This window comes from Danio aesculapii, chromosome 20 (genome assembly GCF_903798145.1).
Source record: "Danio aesculapii chromosome 20, fDanAes4.1, whole genome shotgun sequence".
Classification (NCBI taxonomy): Eukaryota; Metazoa; Chordata; class Actinopteri; order Cypriniformes; family Danionidae; genus Danio; species Danio aesculapii.
Window position 1 is genome coordinate 54655936 of NC_079454.1, and position 12916 is coordinate 54668851.

The 12916-nt window shown below is 35.5% G+C and overlaps 1 protein-coding gene and 1 pseudogene across 1 annotated transcript; both read right to left on the reverse strand.

The window, feature by feature from the left end:
- Positions 1 to 1700: 1700 nt before the first annotated feature.
- LOC130247426 (ladderlectin-like) lies at positions 1701 to 2395 on the reverse strand. The gene is made up of 4 exons (XM_056480648.1): positions 2319 to 2395; positions 2104 to 2226; positions 1897 to 2002; positions 1701 to 1756 (listed from the first exon to the last, which is right to left on the reverse strand). The coding sequence occupies exons 2-4, from the start codon at positions 2176 to 2178 to the stop codon at positions 1701 to 1703; spliced, it is 237 nt and encodes a 78-aa protein (XP_056336623.1). The 5' UTR covers positions 2179 to 2226; positions 2319 to 2395.
- A 2945-nt stretch (positions 2396 to 5340) lies between these two features.
- Positions 5341 to 11209, reverse strand: LOC130247427 (heat shock protein HSP 90-alpha 1-like; annotated as a pseudogene).
- Between the last annotated feature and the right edge of the window lie 1707 nt (positions 11210 to 12916).

The window sequence follows — 12916 nt, forward strand, 5'->3', positions numbered from 1 at the left end:
CCCATGCCAGCATTTTTAGCGCAAATATTTACACATACAGGTATAGACTTAACACCATAGAGTGGAGGAACTCTGACATCACTTTGTAGGCCAATCAGCTGCTAGCATAAAACTGGATTTTTCCCCTCATAGGCTTTTTTTGAAGATCGCAAATAATAAGCTCTGTGTTCAAATCCACTACCATTACATCTTTTGCCCAAGCGGATAATCCTCAAACATCAACAAGTTTGATCAGTTTTGGATCTTAAATGCAAGAACTGAAAAGCCAACATCAAGCTTCGGTCACACTGGACTTTTCTCCCCATAGACTTCCTTTCTATGACTGCGCCAGACTGGAAACGCAAGGTCATGCGTCAAGTTTCACAGTTCGTTGCATTGCGAAGTTCAAGCTTTGTGAACTCTGACCTGTGAAAAACGCATCACATGATTGCGAGACCAATCGAGGATCAAAACAGGACCTCTCTGGGCAGAACTTGAAAACATGGAGCAATGGCTCGCTTTTTCCTAATCCAGTTGTAAAGCAGCGCTGCAGGACTGGATGACAGAAAGGGAGTTTCTGGTTTCACTCACCAAATATGCTCTGTTTGCACGATTTGATTAAAATCATCGGGTCCTAATACTTTATCAATAATATTTCAAACCTCCTCTGTTATTGTTTTTAGAAAATTTCTCAAATCTGTTTTTCAGAGACGCCTTTATAAACAGAACATTAAATGGCTAGAAATGGTTTAATTTATTTGTATGTACCTCTAGCATTTTGTTTTATAATGGATCATTTTATCTGATATTTGTAATTCTTTACATGACTTCTATATAGTTTAGGCTATTTTATTCAAGATATGACACTATTGTGTTGAGCCTACAAAAGTGGACAGAAAGTTTGTCTTTCTGTTGTATTTATATTATCTTCAACAAAGAATGAAAGCAAGTCAACTGCTCACAGCGTCGACAGAGCCGTCAAGGGAGCGCTTTTTTTGCCCAGTCTCTCTCACACACCCCCCCCCCCCCTCTCGTCAATTGTTACTGCCTGTTTCTTTAATATGGTATAAATATTATGCATTATCAAAACATCAAGGAAGACACAGTAAAGAACTGTCACTTAAACTATTTTAGGAAACAACCTTTCATTTAAAAAAGGAAACATGAGGGTGATTCTAAGCAAAAATGACCCCTAGCCTATAAAAGGTGTTTAATGGAATAGCCCATCTTAAACTGAACAGCTGTAGGTTCTTACCATCATTTATTTTGGCTCATGTATAATCAGAATACTATGTAATGACAGTATACCAGCTTACCACACTCTGCCTCTCCTTTCACTCCACCCTAAAGGCCCCTGGCCCTATTTGGCATAAGGTAGGCAGCGTACCAAAAAGGCCAGCCGCTGGCCCGAGAAAACCCCACTTTGACCCCATCAGACCCCATCAAAACGACTGGCCCTGGCTCATACACTTCTGGTGCGATAGTGGAAACGAGTCTAACGACAGCCGGTTAATCCCAGCAGCACAGCTTACCCAGAACACTTCACTGACAGATTTACCACAGCATACACCATTTACTCACTTTTATTGGTTTGAAGTGTGATACAGAGTGTGTGAAGACTCAGGTGAAGTTATACAGTCACACTAACACTTCTGTACAGATATTGAAGTGAGCAGTACAGGCAAACTGGAACCTAATCACCACCATGACATCTAAGATCTTTAGCACACAAATAGCCCATTGTGGTCGAACAGCCCCATTGTTCCAGCAACGGTCGCTGTAGAGTAGAAATCATATTTAGATCAGTGGCGATAACACGGTCATGTACACACTTAAAGATCAACTTTAATCCTTTGACAGAGACATTTAATGTTACTGTAGGAGTTTATGCCACCAAGAGGACCACAAACCACTCACATGTCCAGTTGATCTCCAAGCAGTGCTCAGACCCGCTACTAGGCTCTCCTGAGCACCAGTTGGTGTAACCAAACGACGAGCCATCAGACCACAACCACTGTCCATCCTGAGGAGAGGGAATCAGATTACTTGGTAGAAATTTAACAGAACAGCATGTTAAGAGCATTAAATGGAGGATCTTGACAGACAAACAAGTCTCAGGCCTACTTGTTCACCATCATGGCCACCAATCCAGCAGCGTGTGGAGCTCGGCACCAGACTCAGCAGAACATCATTCTCCATTTGATTATGCACAGAAGCCAGATTCCCACCAAGACTCTGACAGTTTCTCTGAAGGACACATTTTATTTTAAATGGTCAATCCAAAGTTTAGACATTTCACTCAGATCAGAAGTCACTTACAACTGCATCAAACACATTACCTCTGCTGTGACCCAGTTCACAGACCTGGAGAAAAACCTGAAGCAGCGAGAGCCAGACTTTCTCCAGTCTCTGGGGCATCCAATCGGCCTATACAGTACAGAAACACATGGTTATCCTGATATTCCCAGCACAGTTATTAACTTGACATGTTTAATAATATCTGTGTGATTATGGCTGGTAAACGCTCAGACACAATCTCTAAACACAAGAGAACAAGCTTTTAGAAGAGGAATGAGGGTCGATTGGTTACCGTCTGCATTCCCCATGGAGAACATGATAGAAAGCAGCAGAAGACTCCTCAGCAGGAACATCATGAACCTGAACATTAACAGAAGAGAGAAGCTACTTAGGAAAATGCTCAGTATAAAGCTGCTCAGTAGCTCTTGATGCCTAAAATCACCTTGGTCTTCAGATGGTCACCTTCAGTGAAGCTTCAGTGAAGAGTGTGTGAAGTTGCTGAATCAGCCCTGCTGTCAAATACACTCACTGATCAACTAATACAGGTGATACAGATTGAGCTGAAATCAACACAGGTGAAGGAAATTACTGGCAGAAACAAACAGAAAACACTGGAACAAGTCAAAGCTGTGGCGTCTGCCCTGTTTAAATCTGAAATGGTCGTATATGAATATATTTTAAATGATTGCTGATATAATTAAACATACATAGTGGGAAAATAAATGTAAATGGCCAAGATTATGGAGTGACTGTAAAACACATTATTTTACTGACGATGAAACACATCTAAATCACGAGCTACCCTGAGCAGCTACTGTGATGGTCATGGAAGAGTGGAGAAGATGAGACTGATTCCTGTGACGCTCCAGAGACAGACGAGTCTTCACTGAGGCCAGCTTCCAGCCTCCGCCACTGAGACTGCAGCTCTGCACAAGACGTTTGGCCAGCGGAGAAATTAAAATGGTCGTGCCCAACTGAGCCTGGTTTCTCTCAAGGTTTTTTTCTTCACTTCCGCCTTTAGTGAAGTTTTTTTCCCTCTCCGCTGTCGCCACTGGCTTGCATGGTTCAGGATCTGTAGAGCTGCGCATCGTTGGATTTGCTCTTCAATATTTGGACTCTCAGTAGTGATTATTAAACCACACTGAACTGAGCTAAACTGAACTGAACTTAAACACTACAAACTGAACTGACACTGTTCCTATTTACTGTGACCTTTTATGTGAAGCTGCTTTGACACAATCTACATTGTATAAGCGCTATACAAATAAAGGGGAATTGAATTGAAGTTTCCAAATTTACGTAGAGATATGTAGTACATAGCGCCTTCTACATTGGAAAAACACCCAAACATAAGATTCTGGAAAGGGTGGAAAGCAAAATAAGCCATGGATGAATGAATAAATAAATAAATAAATAAATTACATTAAGGACTTAAAGACACCATGCAATCAGAACAATATCAGATGGTGCTGGTTTTCAGTGGCCATTTCAGTTGTCATTTATTTCTAAGTCCATACTGTGGCACCCAGTCTACACTAAAAGAAATTACTTTGTGTAGTCAAATCTGATAAAGTCTCTCATAAATTTTAAATGTAATATTAAGTGTCAATGATAACTAGAAGTTTCTAAGTACATATTTAATATTTACACATTTACTTCATGTATTAAATTAAATGAGTGGAAAGAGTTAAATATTACTATTAATTTACTTCGAATCACCGCAAACCTAGTAATATTAAGTAAGTTTTAATAATGGATATGCCACAATGGATAGTTCCCATGCTTTGCAAGGGACTGAATTAAAAGAAAAATACTTTGAAAATAAAGGCAAGCTTAGATGTTTAAATTTGAGAGAAACACTTAGTAGAGTTTGATCTTCATTAGTTTGTAGATTAAGAAGAGTTTTGAGTATGTCTTTTAGTTTTAAGGTTACCACCTTGCAGAAGAGTAGCACTCATGCTTTTGGTCTTGGCATTTTTATTATCAGCATTAATGTTTGACGCTTTACACAGAAAATTATAGCTGTGCTAACACTAGCGCTGACATTAGTAAGCATTAATAAAGGTAAATTTGCTCTTGCTAAATACATTGCTTATAATAAAGTGAAATAACACATGGAAATGTGTGTCTTAATTTAACCAAGTTGCACCAAATGTACTAATTTGTAACTAATAAGATTTATTTAAATTGATAAAAGCAATGTTCCTTCTGCTAAAACCAGAAAATTACATTATTGGTTCATTTAAATAAATAAAGACTCAAAAGTAAAGATAATCAATTAACTTTTACTTAATGTTGAACTTAACACTCCTAAAAAACATTAAGTAAATTTGACATAATACTGACAAGTTAAGTTGAACTGATATAAGATTGTAATTTTTTTTAATTAGTTTGTGCAAATTGTTACTAGGATGTTTTTAAAGTAAATCTTAAGAGTTATTTTTTCAGTCCTACTCTTTAATTTTACTTTTTGGAAGTGCTTGATTTATCAATAAATTAAATATAATAATAATAATAATAATAATAATAATAATAAGTTTATTAAGTACAAATGAACTTGCTATTGAAAATATGTTAAAGTTTTTTTGAGTATGCAATAATTTGTATGGAATGAAACCCTTTGAGGGCTCTTATGAATAGGAAATATATGAATATATATGTTCTAATGTAGTTTTTCAGTGCAGTGGAGTTTTTGTCATGTTTCTAGTCCAAATATCTAAAAATTTCTTAAATCAAGAAGCATTTTCTAGACAACCAAAAATACTGTCTTGTTTTAAGAAATAATGAGGTAAATTTAAGTGAGTTTTTTCTTAAATATTTTTTTTTTGTCCTTTAACATGCAAAATAATCTGCCAATGGGAAAAGCAGAATCATTTTATGTCAAAAAACAATTATTTTGCGTATTTTAAGCAAAAACATTTGGAGTCATTATTTCTTAAAACAAGACAATATATGTGTTGTTTTATCCGCTTGATGGGGATTTTTCATTTTTTTGGTGAACTATCCCTTTAAATTTAAGCATTTGATTTGAGTACAAATGTATTTGTTCAGCATGAAGACTTTTTAAGAGCTCTTACCTGAGTCTGGCTTGACAGTGAACGATCCTCCGGCTGCAGATTCCCAAATGTACTGTTCATCATCGTTGTGTTTGGTGATGACCGTCACTTTCTCAGCCACCAGATAAGCAGAGTAAAAGCCCACACCGAACTGACCGATCATAGAAATGTCCGCTCCGGCCTGCAGAGCCTCCATGAAGGCCTTTGTGCCGGATTTGGCGATGGTGCCTAGATTGTTGATCAGGTCAGCTTGTGGTCAATGCCGATACCGGTGTCGATGATTGTCAGCGTGCGCTCTTTCTGGTCTGGGATCAGTTCGATCTTCAGGTCCTTGCATGAATCCAGTTTACTGGGATCTGTCAAACTCTCATATCTGATCTTGTCCAATGCCTGTTTTTAGAGACACATAAGAAAACATGACTGAGAAATGCTTTTCTTACTAAGAGTTATTGTCTTGTTACTTATCCAGGTATCTAAAAAATACGTAAATCAAGAAGCATTTTCTAGACAAGTACAAAATAATGTGTTTGCTTTCAGAAATAATGAGTCAGAATTAAGAGTTTTCCTTTAAAACAAGCTAAATAATCTGCCAATGGGGTAAATAAAGTAATGTCTGAAGGAAAAAACAAGATTATTTACCTTACCTCATTTTCAGATTATTTAGCTTGTTTTAAGGGAAAATTCACTTAATTTTGGCATATTATTTCTTAAAACAAGACTAAATGTGTTGCTCATCTAGAAAATGCTTCTTGATTTAATAATTTTAGATATTTGGACTAGAATGGGTTAAAAACAATCTAAGAAAAGTATATTTTGCAGTGCAATTGAAAATACTGCATCATCAGCATGAACTAACTATACTGAACCGGACACCTTGACTGTGTGGAAGTTTCAGTGATATTAAAATACATTTAGTATGATTAAGTTAAGTTTCTAGGAAAATCTAGTGTGCCTTTAAAAGATATAAAGTGCCCACACAGCTTTGAAATACTCCAGTGTGTGAGTGTCTGTGTTTGCACTCAGTCAGCAGCAGTGAACTGATGACCTTCACAGCCAATCACAGTCATTTCTGTTGAGCAGGTGAACTCAACGGCCAATCAGTGCTGTTTAAGAATGCGCTCAGATGTTTACGGGAAATGGATGCGTTTAAAATTTCAGTATTGATAACTGGTAGCAAACTGGTTTTGACAACACTAATAATCCAGAAATGATCGGATGTGCTCCAACATTAGGCACATTCACATCCAGACTGAAAACACATCTGTTTAGCTGTGCCACTGATCGCTATATTATATATTTCTTTTCTTTAAAACCTGTTTGAACACATTTAAATCTGCTTTTAATAATTCATTTTATTTTCATATACTTGTATTTTATGTTTTTCTTTTATTCTTGCTCGTGTAAAGCACTTTGTATTACCATTGTGTATGAAATGTGCTATATAAACACGCTTGCCTTGCCGAATATCTACTATAATGTTCTACTTAAAACTAAAAGTGTATTCTTACACACTGAAATAAACTTAATTAGCATATTTGTAACTACTCTGATAAACGCACATCAGAGGAGTTGGAGATGAGCTCTCGGAGGAAGATCTCCTTGTTGGAATAGAAGGTGTTGATGATCAGAGACATGAGCTGAGCGATCTCAGCCTGAAACGCAAACGTCTCCACCTCCTCCTCCATCACGGGCTGGGCCGACTTCTCAGGCATCTAAAATCAATGAAAATAGAGATTTTACAGGAACAAAAATATATAAACAGTGAAGGAGAAAACAGCTGCATAAGGATTCTGAAATACGGTGCACTTCTATAGCTGGAATGTAGATAGACCCTGTCAAAAATATCTGTAAATTAGCCGTTCTCTGTATTTTGTGATTGATGTTTTTATTTTTTCCTGTTTATTTCTGCTTTTGAAATGCATTATGGGATCTTTATCTTTCCTCTAACAACTTTTAACCTTGAAAAGTTGTAAAAAGTGGCTTCTCTGGGCATTTGTCATTGTTTAAAGTGATATATTGTCTGGGTTGGTGTTGTATATTAGGCTATGAAAATCTTGTATTAAAACAGCAGTATATTTTCTGTTATTTTGCAGATTTTTTAATGTAAATTAAGACAAAAATGCTAATAAAAGTCACTTTGTTCAGCTGTAGAGTTGAATTTTCAACATCGAAAGTGGACAGAGCAGAGATAGTTTTGGGGTGTACTGTCCCTTTAAGAGGTTCAATCTTAAGCATTGAGCAATATCTGATTTACCTTGGAAGTTAATGCCTGATTTTACCCCCAGCATTCTTCAGAATATCTTATCTTGTGTTCAACAGAAGAAAGAAATTCAGTTTACGATGACTTAAATGTGAGTAAATGGTGAGTAAATGTTAATTTGTGGGTGTACTGTCCCTTTAAGAGGTTCAATCATAAGCACTGAGCAACAGCTGATCTATTATTTAAGTCAGTGCCTATTTTATCCCCAGCATTCTTCAAAATATCATATCGTGTGTGCAACAGACATAAATTCAGTTTATAATGACTTGAATGTGTAAATGGTGATTAATGTTCATTTTTGAGTGTACTGTCCCTTTAAGAGGTTCAATCTTAAGCACTTAGCAATAGTTGATCTACTATAGAAGTTAACGCCTGATTTTCCCCCAGCATTCTTCAAAATATCTTATCTTGTGTTCAACAGACATAGAAAATCTGTTTATAATCGCTTGAGTGTTAGTAAATGTACATTTTTGGGTGTACCGTCCCTTTAAGAGGTTCAATCTAAAGCATTGAGCAACAGCTGATCTACTATAAAAGATCAGCTGTTAATGCCTGATTTTACTCCCAGCATTCTTCAAAATATCTTATCTTGTGTTCAACAGAAGAAAGAAATTCAGTTTACGATGACTTAAATGTGAGTAAATGGTAAGTTTATGTTCATTTGTTGGTGTACTGTCCCTTTAAGAGGTTCAATCATAAGCACTGAGCAACAGCTGATCTAATATTTAAGTCAGTGCCTATTTTTTCCCCAGCATTCTTCAAAATATCTTGTCTTGAGTGCAACAGACATAGAAATTCAGTTTCTAATGACTTGAGTGAGTAAATGGTGAGTAAATGTTCATTTGTGGGTGTACTGTCCCTTTAAGAGGTTCATTTATAAGCACTGAGCAACAGCTGATCTACTATAGAAGTTCATGCTTGATTTACCCCCAGCATTCTTCAAAATATCTTATTTTGTGTTCAACAGAAGAAAGAAATTCAGTTTACAATGACTTAAATGTGAGTAAATGGTGAATAAATGTTCACTTGTGGGTGTACTGTCCCTCTAAGTTGTCACAGCATTGAGCAACAGCTGATCTGAGCACATGTTCAGCACCTGTCACATGTACCAAATGGCCTAGCAGTGTGAAAATAACTGCTTTTTAACCCATATTTGGTGCTTTTACTCATGCCATTTGACCCATTGTCATTTTTAGGCTAGTTTTGTTTTGTTTTACTCAGCTCTAATGAAACAGCTGCCATTATTAGACATGTGCTCTTAAAGGGACAGTACCCCCAATGATGAACATTTACTCACCGTTTAAATTATAAATTGTGTTTATTTTAAGATGTTGAACACAAAAGAAGATATTTTGAGGAATGTTGGAAGCTGGTAGTGTAAGGATTCTGAAATACAGTTATAGTTGGAATGTAGATGTGCATCGTGTTGTTTGTGGGTTGCTCAGCTCTAATGAAACAGCTGTCATTATTAGACATGTGCTCTTTAAGCGACAATACACCTAAAAATGAACATTTGCTCACCGTTTGAGTTTATTTTTTTACAGTTTTTTTACACAAAAGAAGATATTCTGAAGAATGTTGGACACAAGGTAGATTTTGATCACCATCACCAGGATTTTTCAGTATAATGTCTTTTGTGTTTAATAAAACCTGAAGTGAATAGAGAGTAAGTAAATTTCTTTAGTGAATTAATGCTTTTACTATGTGCAACTCTTTTAAAAGGATTACAATTTGCATAGATATCATCACAAGCATGAGAGAAACTCATGAACTTTCTTAAAATCCCTTATATATATATATATATATATATATATATATATATATATATATATATATATATATATATATATATATATATATATCTGCATAATTTGTGCATTTATTTAATTAAATGTCTGATTTCAAAAGAGATTTCCTCTGAGATTTATATATATATTCAGTAAATTTATATATATTTATATATATATATATTTATATTTGCGGCCTAAAATTACAAATTTTTCAGATATTTGCTTTGATTCTTGTGTTTTACTGTGTAAATATACAAAAATCTAGTAAACTATAGGACTCATAAAACTGAAAAGGGACTGAAAATATTATTTTGGCACAATTATAAAATAATAAATAACTAAATTAACGAAGAATAACCTGCTAAATGTTAATGTTGTACGTTACTGTAAAAACATTGGTTGCTTACTATAAAATATTGATTATTATATTTTAAAGAACTGAGAATGTGTAAAAAATACAATGAAAAACTTGAAAACAAAATATCTTGCTTTTTTATTGGCTTATTTTTCTATTATAAGGCTTTCTGTGTTGTTAAATAAAAAGGTTAAAGGATTTGATCCACTTTAAATGATGATTACTTTAATATGACAACTACTAAACTATTATCAATAAAAAAATCTAATGATAACCCTTTAACTTGCACTCTAAAAAATAAATCAAACATTTTTGACTAGTTTCTTTGGTTAAATTGAGTTTTCAACAGGAGTCCCAGCAAATATTACATTTTTCTGTATGATTATTGCTATCATATTTATAAAATGTTATCAATTATATACATAAAAAATGAATAAAACCATTCAAATGACTTGACTGTTGAATAAATGCAAGATCTAAAACTCTTAAGCGGGATTTTTAGTAAATATAACAGTAAATACTATTTTTTGTATGATAATTGTTACCATATTTAACAATATAAATCACTTTCATTCATTCATTTTCCTTCAGCTTAGTCCCTTATTCATCAGGGGTCACCACAATGGAATGAACCGCCAACTTATCCAGCATATGTTTCACGCAGTGGATGCGCTTCCAGCTGCAACCCAGTACTGGGAAACACCCATACACACACTCATACACTCCAGCCAATTTAGTTAATCAATTCCCCTATAGCGCATGTGTTCTCATGGGGAGAACTCCACACAGAAATGCCAACTGGACCAGCCGGGACTCGAACCAGCGACCTTCTTGCCGTGAGGTCATAGTGCTAACCACTGAGCCACCATGCCACCTAATTGTTATCATATATAACATAACTTGAACTTATTTGTGTGTAGTAATTACTCGTGTGTGATCTTCAGTTGTTTTGTCAGAAGAGTTGATCAGTTTTGTCTAATCTAATGTATCTGCACACATATATCACTGTAAAGCATCCTGTAGAGATTCATTATTATAATATTAATATAATTAGATTAAAACTATTTACAATTAAAATTCTTAAGAGTGTCTTTAGTAAATACAACCGTATTTATATATAACCCTTACCATGCTGTGTGCTTTCATTCTAGCCAAAATAAAACAAAACTTTCTCCAGAAGAAACAATATTAGAGGAAATACTGTGAATATTCCTGAATCTATTAAATATCATTTAAGAAATATATGATAAAGCCCTAAACTGTGCATATAACATGACTAAAACCATTCAAATGTCTTCAGAGTTGAACAAATGTAATTTATAAACCTCTTAAGAGTGATAGAACAGCATATCTCTCTTACCTTGCTGTGTGGTCGTCTCGAGTATAGAAAGTCTTCGCAGTGGTCTTGTGTTTGGAGATGTTGTACTCCAGTCTTCTCGTCGCGGGTCTGCCGTTATCTGCTGCGTCCTCAGCCTTATATTAAGACCAGAGCTTCTCGAACCCTCCATTCAGAATCTTCCAGAAGAAACGCCTGCTGAAGTACAGGGCTCCAGCATGTCCATGTTGGGACAACGGCCGCAGAAGGGCCTGTCAATCAAAGCCAGAAGGTTCCGGAGCCACATGGAGCCGTCGACGAGGACATGTGACTTCCTGACAGCAGAATACTGACACCCAATTGGCTGCATCACTAAAGTCACAATAAAGACATAAAGCAGGTGTGAAACCAGCTGTGAGATAAAGTCAAGATATACAGTTAGAGTCTGAGTTATTCGCCCCCCTTTAAATATTTTTTCTTCTTTAAATATTTCCCAAATGATGTTTAACAGCAAGTAAATGTTCACAGTATGTCTGATAATATTTTTTCTTCTGGAGATAGTCTTATTTGTTTTAATAGAAGCGGTTGTAACTTTTTAAACACCATTTTAAGGTCAATATTATTAGCCCCTTTAAACTATATTTTATTTTGATAGTCTACAGAAATTGAGAGAAAAAAATAACCAGGGGGCGAATAATATAGGGCGGCTAATAATTCTGACTTTAACTGTATACAGTTAAATGATGATGTTCCCACAAAGCACTCAGGCTGTTTTAAAATGGAAGAGAATTAGTCAAATATTGTATACAGTTGAGGTCAGAATTATCCACCCTTCTCAAATATTGTTTCAAATGATGTTTAATAGATTTAAGAAATTTTCACAGTATTTCCTCTAATATTTTTTCTTCTGGAGAAAGTCTTATTTGTTTTATTTCAGAATAAAAGCAGTTTTAAATTTTTTTAAGGTCCATTTTAAGGTCAATATTATTCTTGTAGAAGCAAAGTATTGTAGATGGTATTTTGGCTGAAAATATTAGGGAAATTTAAAAAACGTAAACATTGTGCTCTTTTTTTATATATAATTATGTTTATTGGATTTTCACAGTAATACAGACATAACAACAGCACATCTTCAAAAGATTATTTCTAAAAACTGAGCAATTTTTCTATATACAGTTGTAGACAGAAATATTAGCCCACCTTTGAATTTTTCCCAAATTTCCCAAATGATGTTTATAACAGAGCAAGGAAATGTTGACAGTGTCACGGATTGGCCAGGCTCTTCCACCAGCATCACGCAAAGATCACCATCACCTGAGTATTAACCACACACAGCTGCACCCAATCACTTATAGTCACTACATAAGCACACACCTCACTTCACTCAGTGTCCGGTCTCGTTCCTACGAAGCGGACTCTGAGTGAACACCTCCTGGTAATCACTAGCCTTTGATCTCAGTATATTGTACTTATCTGCTCTCTGTCTCTCCTAGTTTGTCCAGTGTTCCCGGTATCCTGTCTGCCTTGTGTTTATCATCAGTCTGTCTTCCCCGCAAGCCCTCTGGTGTGTGCATTCGGTCCTCCTCCGTATTTGTCATCCAACCTGCCACAACGGATCATCAGACCAACCTAACTCCACTCACTTCTCCTCCGTTCTCCTTGTGTGCTCATCTATTGTAAATAAACATCGTTAATAACTCACTCACCTTCTTTGTCCGTCTGCTTCCCATAACAGACAGTATGTCTGATAATATTTTTTTCTTCTAGAGAAAGTCTTATTTGTTTTATTTCGGCTAGAATAAAAGCAGTTTTTAATTTTTTAAACACCATTTTAAGGTCAATATTATTAGCCCCTTTAAGCTA